At 42.6% G+C, this 19787-nt stretch overlaps 1 protein-coding gene across 1 annotated transcript in view; it reads right to left on the bottom strand.

The window, feature by feature from the left end:
- Positions 1–19728, bottom strand: part of STT3B (STT3B, catalytic subunit of the oligosaccharyltransferase complex) — a 51996-nt gene extending 32268 nt beyond the window's left edge. The window contains exon 1 of the mRNA XM_021388858.1: positions 19490–19728. Coding sequence (XP_021244533.1) covers positions 19490–19728 — 239 coding nt within the window. The remainder of the gene's footprint in view (positions 1–19489) is intronic.

The following is a 19787-nucleotide window of genomic DNA, read 5'->3' as shown; positions in this document are numbered from 1 at the left end:
TGCATAAAGCTTCAGAACTGACTTCAGAGGGAAGAGAACAACTGTCTTGTGCTTTGGCTGCAAAGCATTACGTACGTAATTAGAATGAATTACCACTCAAAATTGAAACCCAGCATAACAGCATTTATACTTTTACCACATAAGATGAATGAATTTAATCTTCTCTCTGAATACACTTTTTGTTAGACACAAATCTACTGACCCCTTCTTCTGAAAAGCAATTGATTCTTTTGCCACCAATAAAAGGCTATGGGTAGGTTAATTTTTCACTGTGGGGAGACCTATAGGTAGAGCAAGAAAGAGCCTTCTGACCAGAGAAATCTAAAAAAATTGTGTTTAGAAGCTGAACTACAGAACCTCACCGTGACTTCAGAAAAAAAAAAAAAAAAGAACTCACTTCTCCTCCCATCAGGTAACCTGCTACCAAAAATAAATATGTGAATATAAGCATATGCATACACAAGGACAAATTTGCTGAGTAATGCTGCACAAGGGCCAGCTTTAGGCACTGACAAAGCAGCAGCAGTGGGCAGTGCACCAGGCAGCTGTACACGGTGCCAGTATTATGCTTTGATGTTACTTTCCTGCTTCATAGCGACCTGCACCTACAAGGACAAGTCTGAACCTTGTAAAACTGCTTCCATTTTACCAGAACGGAGAGAGACGATAACAGCACGTACTGCAAACAGTACTCCAGATTTGGAGGTTGTGGTCAGCAGCTCTATGTCCAAGTGGAGGCTGTTCACAAGTGGTGCCCCCCACGGGTCCTCTTCAACATCTTTATCGGTGACACTGAAAGTCTAGCGGGATCGAGGGCAAGTTTGCTAATGACATCAAGGCAGAAGGAGGGATGTCATCCAGAAGGACTTGGACAAGCTTGAGAAACGGAACTGTGAGAACCTAATGAGATTCAACAAGGCCAAGTCTAAGGCATTGCACTTGGTTAGGGCAATCCCAGATACACGTACAGAGGGCAGAAAAACTAACAGAGAGCAGCCCTGCCGAGAAGGACTTGGGGGTCCTGGTGATGAAAAGCTGGACATGAGCCAGTAGTGTGCACTGGCAGCCTGAAGGCCAACTGTATCCTGGGCAGCATCAACAGAGGGGTGGCCAGCAAGGAGAGGTAGGGGATTGTCCCCCTCTGCTTGGCCCCCACGAGGCCCCATCTGGAGTACTGCACCCAGGCCCGGGGCCCCAGTACAGAAAGACGTGGAGCTGTCAGAGTGGGTCTAGAGGAGGGCCACAAAGACAGACAGAGGGCTGGAGCACCTCACCAACAAAGAAAGGCTGAGGGACCTGGGCTTGTTTAGGCTGGTGAAGATAAGGCTTTGAGGAAATCTCATAGCAGCCTTCCAGTGCCTAAAGGGAGCTTATAAACAGGAGGGAGCCCAACTTTTTACACAGTCCAATGGTGATGAGAGGGAACAGTTTTAAACTAAAAAAAGGAGAGATGTAGATTAGATGTTGAGAAGAAATTCTTTACTCAGAGGGTGGTGAGGCACAGCCTGCCCAGAGAGGTTGTGGATGCCCCATGCTTGGAGATGTTCAAGGTCTGGTTGGATGGGGCTCTGGGCAGCCCGATCCAGTGGGTGGCAACCCTGTCCGCAGCAGGGGGTAGGAACTGATGGTCTTAAAGGTTCCTTCCAACCCAAGCCATTCTATGATTCTGTGATCACGCAACACTCAAGCCACCTCAGTACTTTACAAACTGTGCTAGTAAGTGGTACAGTGGTATCATATTTCTACAGATGATGCATGCAACTACCTACAAGTTTCACAGGGTGTAAAACAATCTCAAGAAACATTAACAGATGAGCCTTTTTGCTTATGCCCACATCCCAAAGGTTGAGGGGTGGCATGTCACCATCTTCCCCAGTTCTTCTACCCCAACAGATATCAAAGACTTTTTTCCAACCTTCTTTCTGAGTGGGTAGAGATGAGGCACACCAGGACTGGAGGAGGCTGCTGGTTACAGTGACTGAATAGTATGAAGTACTATGTGACAGGATCATCGGAAGGAAAGGATCTCTCCTCTCCCACCCTCAGCCACCTGATCTGGAGGTATGGGAACTGTTCACCCATCTCCCAGGATTCTCTTCCTCCCTTTGAGGCAAGTCAGTATGAGAAGAATGAAGAAAATTATGTGAAACACATGTCTAATTAAGAACTTAGCTTGAAAGCCCGAGGTGAACATTCACGTTCTCAACCCACACTGTGAATAAGATGCACGCTTGCTATCAGTTAGCAAAGAAGAGCTCTTAAGGACTTGACTGACTGAATACTCGTACGCACTGACTTTTCTTATTTTAGCCGATGTTCTATGACAAAAACAATACTCTTCTGTTCTCTTTGCCTCTTGCTATCAGGTTTGTAGTTTGAACCATCTCCTCCTCCAAGCTAATTTTTGGAGGAATCAAACAATCCTCTTGGCACATTTCAGAATTCAAAAAGTCTCGACCACCAATTTAGCTAAGTTTGAACCTTTTGAGAAGTGCTCCAGCTTCACAAAGACGATGCTCTACATATGGTACTATTAATTTTCTAGTGATATTTCTGGCAACTACTAGAGATAACTACCTATCTATAATAGGTAGATATCTATATTGGAGAATTCTGTATTATAGTAGGTACAGTAGAAAACTAAAGAAGAGTTAAAAAATATGGTTCTCATTTTCAAAGCATATTTTAGTTTCAGCTTACAGCTGAGCACAAGCAGCAACAAAATAACTGAGTGGAGGAAGTATTTCTAGTAGTAGAAAAATTAACTTGGAAACATAACTAGGCAGCTTGCAATACAAAGCCTGTGGAGTTTTCATTTATATGTTATGTACTGCTAATACCAAATCTTAATTAACTGTTCATACTTGGGCTTGATTTTTATTCCACCCTGTGAACTGTTTTTTTAATGAAACAAAGTAATGCTGTAAGATGATCAGTTAGTCCTACTCACAGCGATGACTCGCTACATCCAGGAGCTATGGAACTCTGCAGCACATCACAGCAACAATTACTGCTATATTTGTAAAGAGACATCTTCAGCTTTGACATTCCTAAGTTGAGTACTTCTTTGACAGAATTACTATTTAAGGTGAATATACAGGAGATGAGCTCATGTGTGGTAGCAGTGCAGTTGCTTCATCCAGATCTTAACAACATTTAAGGCAAATTACACTGACAGTGATGAAATTCAGTTGATCCTCCCATTACAACAGAGGCTAAGATCAGTGTTGCTTCTTGCAGGAATGCTGCTGCCAAGAACACTACCAACTTCATGCTACTGATGTCCCATCATCTAGGTATTTTATCTGGCATTTATAGTCATTTGAGAATATGTTATCTCCTTACCAGAAGAATTTTTTGGAATTATTCTAAGCCTGCATTTATAAAGGCTTCTGTGCACTAAAGTCTTCAGCTGCAGATGCACAAAATTTTTACATCTGCATACTCAGAAAAATGACATGATACAAACTAACTGTGAACATCACAAGTTATCTAAGCAATTCTAGGAGTCAGATTTTAATGCAAATGTAGAATCAATTCTGCAATTCAGCATCTAATTAGAGACCGCAAATCTAGATTCTTGAAAAAGACTGACTCCAAATCTGACATATTCTTTGCATCTAAAGGAAGAATTTATTCAGTGCAACACTTGTGTGGAAAAATCTAATGAGGAAGTTCAGTAACTTCCACTGAAGTGAAAAAACCTACACAGTATTCAATATCAAATTTTAAAACACCTGCTTGCCTATATATTATACTACAATGACATCATGATGAAAGTCTTATTGTGAAGCCTTTATCTTCAAATTGAGAGTTAGCACAATGAGTTTTGCATGTTTTTTTTTTAATGGAAGTACAATACCTTAATCAATCACATGATGATTCAATGCACCACATAGCAGTATTATTTCTCATAAAAAAAATGCTTACTTGTGCTTGAGTTTATATCTCTGAAAGAACGTACATGGCCATTTAAGCCAGTTTCAACTAATCAGTCAGAATTTTGTACCAGAAATTCCTACTGGCAAACATTCATGCCAGATAAACAGCCTTTCCTGCTGCCAAAAGCAAGGAGTTACAGAAGTTAAGAACTGAGAAAACATACGCTGAAATGTTCAAGAGCAAGAATCAGCGAGATGGTGGGTGGTCCTCAATTCACCTGAGCCAAGGCAGACAAAATTCTGCAAAATGGAAGAGCAACCAGGCAATTTCATTTCAGAAAAACCCCTATGTTCCTTACTTTGCAGCTTACAGATGACTGTCAGCTGAATGGTTTTATTAGGTCTTAAATTTAATACAAACATAAGACACATTCCACAAACTGCCTCTATTTAGAACATTCACATGTAATCGAGTACTTATGTGATCACAAACCTTTCTTCTGGTGTTTCTCTTTGCTCTCCTACCACAGTTTTGTTATCACTTCGCACGCTTAACTGGAGCTTCTGCACCTCACGGGAAAACACACATCTGGGAGTCATGAACACATTAACTCTAGCCTGTCTGTCACTGAAGACATGGTACATATTCACACAGTTCTGACTGAAGTCGATTGAAAATGCTAATTATTAAGCTAAGTCTGCCAGAAAGTACAAGTAATAGTTTTGACTGAAGTAGAGTTTGATAATTTCCTCATTTTATCCTTTCTGAGGGGGTTAAGTAGGATTTTTTTTTTGTCTTTATGATTTTATCTCAAAAGATACGGATATGTAATTATTCTTTGTATTCTGAGATAAGCCTCAACTAATACCAAGTATTCGGTGAAAGTTCTCTAGAGTGCCCTACATTTAGCGAGACACAACTGATCTCTGCAGTTTTTTGTTGCAAACAGAGCCATTTGAAAAGAGAAACACAGATCCTGCAAGTTGTCACTTTCAAGTCTCATGTTTGATTTACTAATGCACTAAAATGGCAGGATGAAGTTCTGCAGTGATATGGCCATGTAAGTTCAGAAAAGATTAAGGAAGAAGTTATTTGTCTTTTTTTCCTGATGCTGGAATGCAGCTTAGCAACTTGCTCCTCCTCTTCATAGTATCATTAGACTAATCCCTGATGGGGAAGAACAGCAAACAGCCTAAATAGAAGAAAACCAGACAGCACAACCAGAAGGACAGCTAGTATTTTTCAGGTGCAACATTCAACCATGCAAACCATAGAATCATAGAATGGCCTGGGTTGAAAAGGACCTCAAAGATCATCGAGTTTTAACCCCCCCACCATGGGCAGGGTCACCAACCACTAGACCAGGCTGCCCAGGGCCACATCCAGCCTGGCCTTGAATGCCTCCAGGAACGGGGCATCCATCACCTCTTTGAGCAACCTGTTCCAGCACGTTACCACCCTCTGAGTGAAAAACTTCCTCCTAATATCCAACCTAAACCTCCCGTCTTAATTTAAAACCATTCCCCCTTGTCTTATCACTATCAACTCATGCAAACAATTGTTCCCCCTCATTAGGTTCACATGGGCCCACTTGTCCAGCCTGTCCAGGTCCCTCTGGATGGCTTCCCTTCCCTCCAATGTATTGACTGCACTGCTCAGCTTGGTGTCATCTGCAAACTTGCTGAGGGTGCACTCAATTCCATCACCTACGTCATTGATAAAGATGTTGACGAGCACTGGTCCCAAGACCGAGCCTTGGTGGACACCACTTGGGACTGGCCTCCACCTAGACATAGAACTGTTGATCACAATCCTTTGGCTGAGACCAGCCAACCAGTTCTTAATCCACCAAACAGTCCATCCTTCAAATCCATACCTCTCCAATTTGGAGAGAAGGATGTGATGAGGGACCCTGTCAAAGGCTTTGCAGAAGTCCAGGCAGATGACATCCGTCACCCTTCCTCTGTCCATTGATGTCGTCACTCCATCACAAAAGGCCACCAGACCGGTCAGGCAAGATCTGTCCTTGGTGAAGCCACGCGGGCCATCTCGGATCACCTCTTCCTCTCATATGTGCCTTAACATGGCAGCTGGGAGGATCTGCTCCGTGATCTTCCTGGGCACGGAGGTGAGGCTCACCAGCCTGTGCTTCCCCGGGTCTTCCTTTCTCCCTCTCTTAAAAATGGGAGAAATGTTTCCCTTTCTCCAGTCACCGGGGATTTCACCTGAAAGCCACTACTTCTCAAATATGATGGAGAGCGGCTCAGAAACCACATCAGCCATTTCTCTCAGAAGCCTGGGATGCACATAAGCCGGCCCCATGGACTTATATACATTCAGTTTCATGAGGAGGTCTGAGGCCTGTTCCACTGTTACAGTGGGATGGAATTCACTACTCTCACCCACACCTAGAGGCTCAGGGTCCTGGCATACATGGCAAGAATCCTGAATACCAGAATGAGTATAGAATAATCATTTAAAAATGACCATTAAGAATATCAGAACTTTCCCAAAGTGTATGAGCAAAATTACATTACTCCTACAGCCACTTCTTGGTATGGTATTTTGACTGCCTGCAATAACACATCACACTTAGCAAGCACTAACATCAGGAATTGCACGCTGTCAGTAGCTTAATGATACAAAAAGCTAAAGAGAGCATATAACCTCCTGTTTTCAGAGAGCCTAGGGCATCTTCAATATTTTTGCTAAATAACTGCAAGCTCTTTAAAGCATTCCATGACCACTCCTTAATACTTTTCACACAATATACTACATTTGAAACCACAATATGCATCCCATCACCACTGCAGCAGGTGGATGTCTGTCTACAGTTTCAGACATTTCCTCTGATGCCTACAAAGCTTTTTCATGACCTTTTTTCTGTCTTGCTTTTGAATAATTCCATGTCTAAAGGCAAATTATTAAGCAAAGAGTTACTTTTAACAACACCCAAAGTTATACTTTGCTAGAGAAGTCTGCCTTTCATAACGTTTCACAAAATTTTAAACCTAGTAAGAAACTGATGATTCCATTTTTTCCTCAGACTGTCAAAATTCCCGAAAGGTTTTGATGATTATTTGAACAGAACCATTCAAAATTACTGCAGGGCACATTTGAATGTGTTTCTTCTTCCCTCCTGGACAAACGCTTCACTGCAGATAGTATGCTATGACTGACATCAGTACTGATGGCGAAGCTGATTCTGAGAGTAACACCTGCTTCAGAGGCTTCACTTCTCTGCTCAATACAGTACTAGCTCTCACAAAGTAGAAAGGCACTAGAGTTATGTTTTTGTTGTTTGTTTTATTCCCGCCCCCAAGCAGTACTGAGATACTTTGTAGTGCATTAGCCTTGCATCATGCAACTCTGAAGGCTTTGCACCAAATTCAAGAACATGTTGAAGGATGATTCTTCCAGATGAAGCAGACTTGTAACATGACAAAGGCTGCTTAAGGAGCTTCCAAATTAGAGGCTGGTACGTGAGGATCTGGGTGGCAGAAAGGAATTCAAAAGGTAATTAGCTAAATAATAAACTTTGAGAAGTAAAATATTCTTTCCTTCAGAAATCTGACAAGAAATCAATGGGCTGAACAGGACAACTTCACAAGTGACCGGAACAGAGAGGATAACTAGCTTACAGAGCTTTCTTCATGGTCTTCTAGTGCAGAACAAAGCAACATTTCACATCTAAACAGATGTAGTGGACTCCTCTTAAGGTGATCTACAACCTATTACCTGCTCTTTTGTAGCGAGATCTAGTACATACTCAGAAAAGAATGCTAATTTCTGTAATAGCTTGATGTGTAGAGTAAAATAAAGGATGGGTACTTTAAGAATATTTTAATTGCTTGAGAGTATCTATTACAGTCCTAATCTTTATTATGTAATAAAGTAATCAATGCACTACAATGCAGTGACAGTTATGGAAGTAGTACCTAAACCAAAGAGCAGCTGAAGCAACTTCATAATCACTTCCCACTAAATGAAACAGTGAAAAATGTGAAAAGTAGTGAAAGACAGGCTGGATCCAAGGTGACCTGGCAGATATTTTCTATCCCGTAAAATTCAAGATTAGGTTGGAAGTAAACAAGACTCTTAGAAAGGCTGTGTCCCCAAGATTACTTTAACTTCCTTGTAGCAGTTGTGCCAATACACTTTGTCAACTCTAAAAAATTAAACAATCTGAGGTGTTATGGTTGCATGTCAGTAGCCTAACTGAGTTCAGCAAGTTAAAATAAGGTGATGTTTCAGCCAATATACTATTCCTTAAAAATTTACTCTTTAGTACATCTCTTAATATATCTGCAATTCCTCCTACTGCAATCAATTCTTAGTCACCTGAATTCCCTATGCTTTTTTTCAGCTGTCCTTTCTGGCTGTAGGTTCCGTTTAGTGCAAGAAGCTGGACCTTTCACAGCACACCTGTTCAGCTCCATCTGTTGCAATATTGTCTTACTGACTTCTACTACAATGGATACTGCAAAAATAAAAATTAATGTTTTAGAGTGGATAAGTCAAAGAAAGCATCAGAGCAGAGCCAGACTGACTATCTAACTTGAACGATTTCAGTCCCGTGACTGAGGTCGGAGACCTAATTTTATTTAACTCTATACACGTCTGCTTAAATTCTGCTGAACCCTTCAGTGCCTTGACATTAGTAAACAAATGTTGCATTAGTTAGATAGACATAGCTGTCTGCAGACCAAACTCAACTGTAGGTCCAGGATCTGGAGAAACCTGGAGATAAATTTAATTATGCTCTAATTGAATAAGCTGAAAAGAAAAAGGCATGAACATAGTCCAAACTGCAAATGAGCAAAGAAGGGTAAAAAGGCAATGCACAACTCTAGAATGCCTTGTACTAATTACACACCCAAATTTAACTGTGGCAGTTATCCTTCAACTGAGCTTTGCTAGTTAAAAGTCGTGCAGAAGTGCTCTTAATCTGCTCCAGTGCCCAAATCAGATAATTAGCTTGAATCACAGCTAAAAGCATACCACTCTGAAGATGATTTAAACTATTTCACCTGATTTTTTTCAGAAGCAGATTAGAAGCACTCCCACAATCCATTAATACAGACCAACGGAAAGGATGGCAGCCTCAGATGAGGGCAAAAACCATTCCAGCTGTTTGCAGAGTGACTACACAGATATTCTCACACTGAAGGAAATCAGTGTGGGAACAGGAGGTCACCAATAAGATAAGCAAAGACCAGGAAAGCAGACAATAGGAAGTGGTCTTTATCCTTCCTTGCAACAGACAGACAGGAATTTATCTTTCAAACTGTATTTTGCATTCCTGATCCACTTTCACTGTCAGATTTATTGTCGGAAGTAAGTATGGCAAGAAGAATTCAAAATTACTTCTCCCCTACATCTATTTTATATCTTTCATACTGTTTCCAATAAGTCTAAATCAAAACAAAAATGCAAGTTTCCACTGAATTTTATTCAACATGTTAAGAACTGCACCTAACGGTTACCACTATTTCTTTAAAGACTATGCACAAGAATCACAGAAGTACGATAATGCACAATTTGCTTTTTATTAGGCAACCTCACAGAAGCATTACAGATTAAGTGTACCACAGTGACTACAGTGCTTAACAGTTAAGAGAGTATTTATAATTAATATTAAATTCTGCCATGTACAATGTGAAATCAAAGTTCCATGTTTGTTTTCACATTACATGACTGATTTCTGGTATTCTTTCGTCTTACTATATTTTAACTATTAACTTATTTGACTGTGCTCCTCTCTTGCTTTAGATATCCAGCCAAATCCAATTCATGTTTGAAAGCGATCTAAAAGGCGCCCTTAAAAACAAACAAAAATGGATGTGGGGCAATAGTTTTAAAACGAGAGAGGTTTAAAATTACAGACTCTCTCTGAAGCTGTGATGCCTTTCTGTCACAAATGCTGTTACAGAAATATTCAGACTGTACCCATCTTTCTCTCATATGCCCAGGAGCGTGTTCCAAAACACATCACCTCCTTGACAGGCTGGCTACAGCAGTGTACTATTTGGTAGTTATATCCCTTCTGCCCTATATTATTGAACAGTAAAAGAGACGAGTTTAACTTCTAATGTCACTTTATTAAGTGACAGGCCCTGACTTGAGCTGCCATGTCTTGCCCTTCTCCCTCACTGCCCTGTAAAATGGGTTAAGGTAAAATGAACATCTGGTTGCGCATGAAACAGAATAGGGTAAGGGGGATACTGAAGCAAGAGGATCAGTTGCAGTTCAGGCAGGGAAGAAAAGAGGAACATAGCAGGGGATATGTGAAAGTTAGGAAGGACCTAACAGAAATTCTCAGGAGATGGTTCTGAGGTCACATAATACTAAATCTTCTCTTTACTCGCTCTCCAGAGATGAATTAAGTTGGCCTGTTCCAGACCCTTCCACACTTCAATCCCCACCAGACAGGATGCCCTCTCAACTCTCCACAAATGCGCATTAAAATTAGAAGAAGAGAGTGACTAGAGTTTGCCTGGCTAATTCAGAAAAGGGGTTTAGATCCGGGTGCCCAACATCCCATATAGCCAACAATCTCATTTCTGGTGGAACATTTAAACAGCGCGGTCAAAGAGCTTCAGCAGAAACTATTGATATGCTCACCCCCGAATAAACAGCTTGCTGGTCAGAGAACTCACGGATACTTGTGGTCAAATGAGGATAGCAGATGTGCCAGTACAGCAACTTGCTGTCACTGGAAAGGGGAGTTTCCCTCTTCCTGCATCCAGCCACGCTCCCTGACACCTGCACCTATCCGAGTTCTCCGAGTTGCTTTATTAGCACACTAGAAAATTATCCCAGGAAATGTCCAACAGATGATGTGAACTTCAGGAACACCACTTGCTTAGATGCAATAGGGCCAAACTATACTGACTGTCAAGAAGAAAAGCCTAGCAGCACCTTGTAGGTACTCAGAGTTAGGCTTTGCACAAGAGGCTCCCAACTGCCTTCCTATCAGCTACAGCAGCTCTGTATGGGTTCTCAAAGGAACCTTTGGAATTGCCTTCCACAGGCTTTCCAAGACACCAGTGTTATCCATGAGTACTCCAGCATAGTCTATTAGATACTGAGATAGAAGACAATGCTGCTTAATGCCCAGGGTAAGAATGCACATTCAGTTAGCACTTCAAGCTGTTCCAAGGATTCCTCTTCTAGAAGACAATGCTGAGCAGAGACCACCGCAAGGAGCATACTATTGCAAAGCAAAAAGACAATGGGCATAGGTAAGCCTGTGCAAAGGTTACTACAGCACCACAGAACAAGAAGGGAAGGGAACCTTAACATTGATTTCTTAGAGCAAAAGCCAGAAAATAAAACAGTGATGGAAAAGCATGACATATTTGAGGCAAACATACCATCCACACCTCTCCCAATAGAAACCAGCCTTTCCTTTAGGAGGATGCAAGGAGCACTAGTAAAGAAGCAGTGCATTACAAAATTAAAGCAACGCAGGTTCTTTGGCTCCTGAACATGTTTAGCCATAGCAGAACATTTACATTTGTCATTACCAGCAGTAGAATGACACTGACCTGAGACATCACAAATTAAGACACTGTCACAAATATTTAACTTAGTCTCTTCAGTGTCAAAATCTATCTTCTACTAGGCAAATGAAAGATTAGAACTGTTACAGCACAGAATAAATTGTGAGGCATATGCAACAGCTTTTTTCAAATACTACTTCAGACATCTGAGGTTGGATAAATCATTCTAGTTACCTGTAGAAGATAAAATAGAGCACTGCAGCATTACACTGCTTTTTAGAAAACTCAAACACCGCATTGGCTTTAATGATTCTTGTTCTACAGTAAAGCAAGCCAAAGAGATACCCATTTACTTCCACTGTTAACATCAATATGATGCCAAAGCTCCAACTTTGTTTCACTGACTTAAGAAGAATTGCAACTTTAAGGCATTTTATCTACTGCCAAATTAAAAACTAAAGGCACTTTTGAAGGCCTTTAATAGCCAAATGATAAACTTAAAATGTTTCAGTCGTGAAGATGAAACTGTCTTTTCCAAGATATGCATTTGAAACAATATTTACAAAATTCTAAGTTATTCAGCTGAACTTCCCAATGTGTTTGTGATAAATTTAGAATAGGAAGGAAGCACGTTCAAGACACACAAGCGACAAAAATAAGAGCTGATGCAGAAGACATGCAGAAAGGTATTTAGGACAAGTAAGCTTGTTCTGTTCTGTTTCGCTTCTGCATCAACAAAATACATTGCTGTATTCTCAAATCCTCTGCTAGTAGCAGGCAAGTGTTCAGGCCAAAATGTGGTCTTTCTGATCAACTCTGTAATCAAACAGGTGCTTCTCACACCTTTTTTCTTCAAATATCCCTCTATTGTGAAGAGGGAACAAAAACCAAAACAACAAAGACAACAAAACAACATACTCCTTGGAGCTAAACAAGAAGTAAGCTACAATTTATAGAATAATAATGGCAAAAAAAAAAAAAAAAATACTGGCAATTCAGTGGAGACTACAAAAAAGTCACATAATGTAGGTTGCCCAGCCACGTATACTAGAACAGTTTAAAATGACATAACGACATGCTATTTTTCCTTTCTTCAAAATTCATTTACCGTTCAAACACGATAGATGCCGCCCATGAATGAGATGCATTCAGCGAGCCATTTTTCTAAACAAATGCAAATAGTACCATGTAAAACAGCGATTCTATTAAGAACACCACCAAAAATCCACAATCAAACTAAACTCGATTCCCCGGTGGCAATAATGTTTCCTGAGGGTTTTGTTTGTTGGTTTTCTGTGAAAAATCTTTTGCAAAGGTGTATTGCAATTCTACCTCCATGGATTATCAGCTGAAGAGAACTCTGAAAAGCTCTTTAACTACCAAACTAACTTGAACCATTTAAATAAAATGCCACAGAATACGGTATGAGTATCACCCAGAGATAATTCTCAGCACGGTTCACATACTCCAGTGATTTCTATTAGACAAGCTCTTTAAAAAAAGAACATCTGACACTGGACTTGGGTCTCCCACACCAAATATACACTTTAAATGCCACTTTCTGTTCTATGAAGCTCTCATTCACAAGCACTCAGTTACTTCTTGTTGAAGAGAAACCATTTCTCTAGCTAAATCACAGGGATATCGCCTCACTGAAAAGCAGGAATTCTGAAGTGTAGGAAGAACTCAATTTTCCATACACCAAAGGAGCTTTTACCGAGGGAAAGCTACAGTAAGTTGAGAAATAAGGAAGCTGAGCAGTTCTGTCTGTATCCACGGCCATAAATTAATTCCTTCAGCTGCTTCAGTTTCTGTAAGGTGCAGTGCAATGTTAGGGTCCATGTAGTGATACCTCTCAAACCCAGACCTGCCAGCTACTAACAATAAAAATACCTCAGTCTGTGTCCCAGCAGCAGTTCAGATAAAGACCACAAGCTCTGCTCAGTTGCACGGCTGAAAATGAGTCTGTTGGACACGCTGCAGACATAGAACACAGAAAGACTACAGCAACAGTCCCACTTCTTACTTGTCCCAAGTTCACTTCGTTCTCCAAGCACGTGGTAAATCTGATGGCTAGAAGAAGTTTTGCTGAAGGACTTTACAACAGTAATAAAAAAAATCTGTGCATGCCCTGCTACAGAGTACAGGTTGCAAAAGCAGCAGCTCTGCCAACTCTGCTAAGTAGAAAGAAGCCCTCAGGACTGGCGCTAAATGTCAGTATGAATGTACCTCAAAGTGCTTGAAAGAACAGAATTTTTGAAAATTAAGGAGGAAACTTTCTGCAGCACATTCACAGATATACATTATATGGGAAAGAACCTGACTGAATCAGGAGAGATGCTTGTGGAACAGCAAAGACTTTTAAAGCCATCTACCCCTGACCCATTTTTAAGCTGTTAGTACCTACAGGATTTCGAATTTTCTTGCTAACTTTGCTGTCTAAACCTGCCCCCTCAAATCCCCACCTCAAATTCAACCTGAGTCAGATTTAAAACATGAGAATTAGGATTACTTGTTGCCAAAACCAGGGACTGTTAGAGAGAATTATGACAGAAAACAAAAGAAAACCCTTAAAAGCCCCCCTTGACCTTGTGCAATGAAATCAACTTTGTTTAAAAAACAGAACATATTAAGCTGCTCAAATAATAGAATATCTGCTAAGAGAAATACATTCAAGGATTTTCATCACAGCAGTCACTCAATAACACTTGACTAGCTAAAGCATTTTTGAAGACTATTCTTAAAAAAAATCACAGTATTAAAAGCTAAACTTGTCGGTTCAGTTCAACCCAGCCTACAAAACCATCCTGGTACATTTTGCTTTTCAAGTTTCATTCCACAAATCAATAGAAGGGTGGGCACTGCGCAAGCACTCTGTCTCATCTCCCATGTTTTCCAGGAGATGCTGTAAGGACAGTCTCTCTGCACACTCGCTCTGCATTTTACCAAAGCTGCTCCTCTTACCTTCTCACCCATAACCCCATTACTGCAAGCATGTGAAGCTTTCTCCCCAGTTAAAAGTTGGGCCAGTGAAGAAAGAAACAATATCAACTAACAGTAAATGTGATACAAAACAACAGGAGAAATGGAAAAGAGCTTTGATTCTTACATGAATGGCAGACACTTTGAAACCACAAGGGGAACTGCTTTTAGCTGCATTGGTCTACAGCCTGATAAAATTTGAGTCTTCCCACTCAGTGTCTCTCTGTTACACTTGCAACTTTGTCCAGTGTATTTGTCAGATTGTCCTCCTTCCAATAAATTTCTAATATTTATCATTTTCTGCAATTTCCTAAGCAGCAGAAAAGTCCAATACACCCAATTTCACATCTTCTTGACTTGCTTCCATATCAGCCTTCTAGAAAAGGTTGCTCCCAAATGCCCAAGTATCTAAACGTGGAAAGGCTGTATAAGTCCCTGGACATCCAGGACTTACAACCTCTCAATCTAGAAAGCACTGAAATCCAAAGGCCATCCTATGCTGACAGAATCTAGAAACACATTCCTATCAAGTGGAAATACAGAAAATATTTCTCATTTCATAGAATCAAAAGACTTGTGAAAGAAGAAAATATAAGGTCTTTAACATTAACATTTCTTTAACATTAATTTCTTGACATTTTCCAGCATCTCAAAAATCAATCCAATATACCAATCCAATTATATTCAAACTGGATTGGAACCAAATGTTTTCCCAGGGTCTGGAAGCTGTCAAAGGTTACACTCAAAAGGAGGTGGTTGGGAAAAGAATGTTGAAGTGGGTGAGAAATGTTTCCTAAACAGATCTGCATTCGTGTGCTCACCTTCCATAAGATTATGGGATGGGGTGAGAGCCTCCAGAATGGCCGCAGTTTGGAGATGATGGTGCCTGCCACCACTCAAGAACAACACACTTACTGTGCAATCTGCTGTCCGGCTGCCCAGCAAGAAGAGCCACCAGCAGGTGAGCAATGGCCAGATGAATTGTCTGGGTAGGCCACATCCACTCACAGCCTACAGACAGAGCACTGTTAATTGCGATTATCTACCTTTTATAAACACAAAATTTTTCCCCCCTTACGAACACTCATTTAAGGTACCCTCATTCACCGCTACCTTCCCTTCTTTCGTCACTCTTGTCGCTCCACTCTTAACATGCTGTTTTCACAGGTACACACCTCTTTCCTACCACCCAACCTGATTTTATTCCATAAAGTCAGTTGCTATTTGCATTCTCTCCTAATGCTCATGTTCCTCCCCAAAAATAAGAGACTAAAGTGCAATATAAAAATTGATTGCGGGTAGGCTTGGAGAACTAAAATACTACAGTATTTTGACAATTTCCCTCACTGAATCAACTAACCGTGAGTGCTTTGCAGCAAGCACAAAGGAAAAAGCAGTACTAAACTGTAGGTGACAGGAGAACTCCTACTCCAAATAGCAACCATCAGATCAGCAAACTACAAACCTACAGCCTTGCCCTCTCCCAATGAAATCAATACATTAGTACAAACTCCAGTGTTTGATCAACTCTATACACCCCTCATGTTCACTTGAGTCACACCCTGGATTTTAATGAAGCTTTCATATTTTAGTTAAACATGTTAATTTAAGTTTCCATTAATAAAAAGAAAAGTTCCTAGCAGCTCAAGAATCTATCAAGCGTACAGGACTTGAGCCAAATGAAACATTTCTGTCTGTGCTCAAGGTAAAATCCTAATTTCCCTCAACCTGGTTACCTCTGAAATGCCATCGCACTGGCCTTACCCTTATTTTTGCCAGTGTACTGCCAATCACTAGAGTCCACTAACAGATGGTGGATGCAGCTGATGGTACCAGTGATGAGAAAGACTGATATTGTGTATACAAACCACACTTCCCCGTAGCACAATTATATGAAGTATGATAAACAATGGCTGCCCCGATGACGGCAAGTGTTTTGAACTGATCAGTGGTGCCAGGTTGGAAGAGGCAAAGATGTGCATGAGCTTGCTGCAGTGCTGTTCAGCACCAGAGCTGGGAGGACAGTAGGACACAACGCGCCTGGAAGCAGGAGGCAAACCTGGCTGACAAGATCACGTGGGTGCTGCAGGGCACACGTGAAGGGGTCTCATGCCCAGGCACAAGAGTTTCTGCACTCCAGTTCCAGCCAGCTCTTTTACTCCTATGGTAAAAGAGTTTCCAAATCTAGTGTTTAGAAAGCTGTTAAAATTCTCAGGAAAGACAAAAGTTTGACTTAACACCATGGGATATGATTAATGATTCAGATATGCTTCTCACACGTGACAGTGGTGAGAGCTGTGCAAACAGAATGAACGGCGCTGTTTTGATAGCACTCACCCAAGACTACCGATGCACCAAAGGTTGTTCCTGCTTTAGTCAGTAGCAGTACCAGTGCATGACAGGATGCAACCGTATCGGTAGATTTATTTGCCTCATATGTATACGCACTCAGCTTATAGAGGCTATTATGAGTATGTGTGATGTGAGTGGCTACATGACATAGCGTAGCAGCAGGCTGGGGCTGTGCACGGGACGCAAAGCAGCAGGTAAGGGGTGCAACAGCAGTCCCCGTTCTGGTGTTCTGTAAGTCTGGTTGCCTTGGGTGGGCATGGTGGCACTTAAGGCAACACCTGAAAGGAGGAAGGAAGCAGCAGAAGTTAAGCCCAGCTGTACTTTCATGAACACACCTCACTGCACATTCAGAAGCACGTAGCATGGAAATGATGCTCTTGGCTCACCCAACTGCCAGACCAGCCAACCCATGAACCAAACTTTAGGCAGGAAACCTGTCCACCCCAGTGTGCTCCAGAACCACTCCCCAAGTTCCGAATTCTTGGTTTGATAACGAAATTCTGAAGTGCTGAAGGCTTTATCAATAGCCAAGAACAGCACCAAGTCAGCACTGACTGACTCCATGCATCAGCTCCTGACCTAGGAGCTGCCAAAAATTACACGTTTTTCATTGTCTCTGGACTAGCTCGAGCATGAGAAATAAACAAAGCATGGGAAACTGAGTGGCAATACTATTTGAAACAGGTATTCAGCGTGAAAGAAAACAGTAATCCTAGTAATGATAATCAGGCCCCAAGCTTGTAGGGCAGCGCGGTGACAACAAAATACCAGCTTGTTTTCCCTCAAACGAGCACTGTATTGTAACGGAGATCAAAAGCAAATGCTGCCCCCTGTACTGCACTGGGCTGTCTATACATTTGGGCCATTTCTGGAAGAAGTGACACCTGAAGAAAGGCTCAGAAGCAAGTGGTACAGAGCGATCACCCCGGCCCCTCCAATAAAACCTCACGTTACCAGCAGAAACTTAACTGGAAGCGGATGCTAGAAACAGAGTATTTGATCCAATTAACTTGCTGATAACCCAAAGCAAGGCTCCCTTTCCTTCCACCCTAGATTTCCTATGTTTCTTATGTGCACAGGGGAAAAGGGATTTCCTGAGTGAAGGAGAAATCTTCCTACACCTCGGTGGCAACAGTGTTTTCCATTCCAAAGATTAACAGATTCGCTGAATGCTCCTGATTTTACCACACAGACCACAGCTTTCTCTCATCACAAAACAAATAACAGAGAACAGATGCATACGCCCTATACAGCCTTGATAGAAAAAGCCAAAGGAATGGGAAATAACATGGAACTGTTTCACTGATGCTAAAAGGAAAACAAAAAGCAGTTTACCTGCACAATCTGCTAAAGAAGTGGTTAAAAAAATAAAAATAGGGCACTGCTTCTAATCTCTTTTCATAAGCGCTTTTCCCACATCAGAATCAGGTTTGTAAGACCCTCGTAACTGTGACAAAATACTAATTCCTCACCACTCGGCAGTATTTGGGAACAACACTGTTCTCTTTCTCCATCAATATCACTGCTGCAGTAAAGAACACACTTCTTTTTCCCCCAGTTTCTACCATTTTAGGTTCTCTTTCCTACTAATTAACTTAAGTGCATTTGCCTCTGCTGCTCCTGGCGTGCAGCAACACGACACTGGCATGGTTCTCGACATCCCTCTGCTTCCCACAGACCTACACTAAAACCACTCAGTTCTGTCAACTTTGCTGTTCCCCGCGAGCAGAGCTCTGCACAAGAGCACAGCAGCGGTGCCCTGTTTGCACACGCAGGAAGATGACTGTGCATCCCGTCACACTGCAGGTTATCTTCACGGCCATCAACGGGGCCACAAACTGAGCTCTCCTGGCACGTTCCTAATGTCCTTCAAGGCTTAGCAACGAGTTACACAACCCAACACTGTGCAATTTCCATTCATCCAAGGATGAGCCTTGATTACAGAAACCAGATAAAGTTGTGCAAAGACGTCATTTGTATCAAGTTTCCTCCACCACAGATTTTTTGCTTAGATTTAGATCAGAAGAGTCTTAAAAACTGCTCCCCAGGACATGACCCCGGGGTTATATGCTCGCTGCAGCTGCATGTAGCTGTGCTCCCCGCTGTTAACTTTATTAATTAAGAGTTTGCATTCCTCCCTTCCGCGTCTGCAGAAAGGCACTTAAATTTTGGGCGACTGCTCGACGCTCTGCAGATATTTGGCTTTCAGATCACAAAGCATGGATTGCTTCGTGCAACGCTTAAAAACAAAGCGATTCCTTGTTCCCTCCGCCTGTTCTGTGCCACGATTTCTGAATGGATTACATGAGAGACGGAGGAAAAAAAAAAAAAAGAAACACAGAAAAGAGGAAGTTGTGCTTTTGGACTACCACAGCGGAGCACACGCTTTGCAGAAGGGGTCTAGTTCCAGCAACAATTTTAGGCTTCGATTATCTCAAGGCGGATTTCAAAACAAAGCACCTCCTTCCTTCGTGTGGCAGCAGCCCCGAGAGACGGGAGGTTCCATGGCAAAGACGGCGCTCGTTTCCCCGAGCCCCCCGCCGCACGCGAAGTTGCGGGTAAGCGCGGTCGGGACGCGGGCACGTCCTCGCTCGGCGCTGTCACTCCCACCGCGTCCGACTCCGCCGGGGTAGGAGGGAGTCCCGCGCACGACGCCCCGCTCCCCTCCTCCCTCCCTGCCTCCCGCGGCTGCCGCGTCCGGACGGGGCGGCGCTGCCGGGACCCCGCGGCTCCGAGCGCCCGCTCCCCCCTGCCCCGTGGGCGCTCACCAGGGGTCGAACTCGTGGATGATGCTCTCGAAGCGGATGACGGCGAAGAGGCGCGAGCTGAAGCCGGCCAGCCAGGCCAGGAAGAGGATGGTGAAGGAGAGCAGCGACTGCCAGCCCGCCGGCTGCGACAGGCCCCCCGACAGGCCGCCCCCCGGCCCGCCGCGGCTGTTGAGCGGCGCCACGGAGTTGGCGGCGGCGCCGGGCTTGTGCTTGCTGTCGGGGGCCGAGTGCTCCGCCATGTTGCGCCCGGGGCTCCCTCGCAGCCGCTCCGCCCGGCGCGTGCGGGGAGGAGGGAGGG

This window comes from Numida meleagris, chromosome 2, assembly GCF_002078875.1.
Source record: "Numida meleagris isolate 19003 breed g44 Domestic line chromosome 2, NumMel1.0, whole genome shotgun sequence".
Lineage (NCBI taxonomy): Eukaryota > Metazoa > Chordata > Aves > Galliformes > Numididae > Numida > Numida meleagris.
This window is presented reverse-complemented; position numbering and strand designations above follow the sequence as displayed.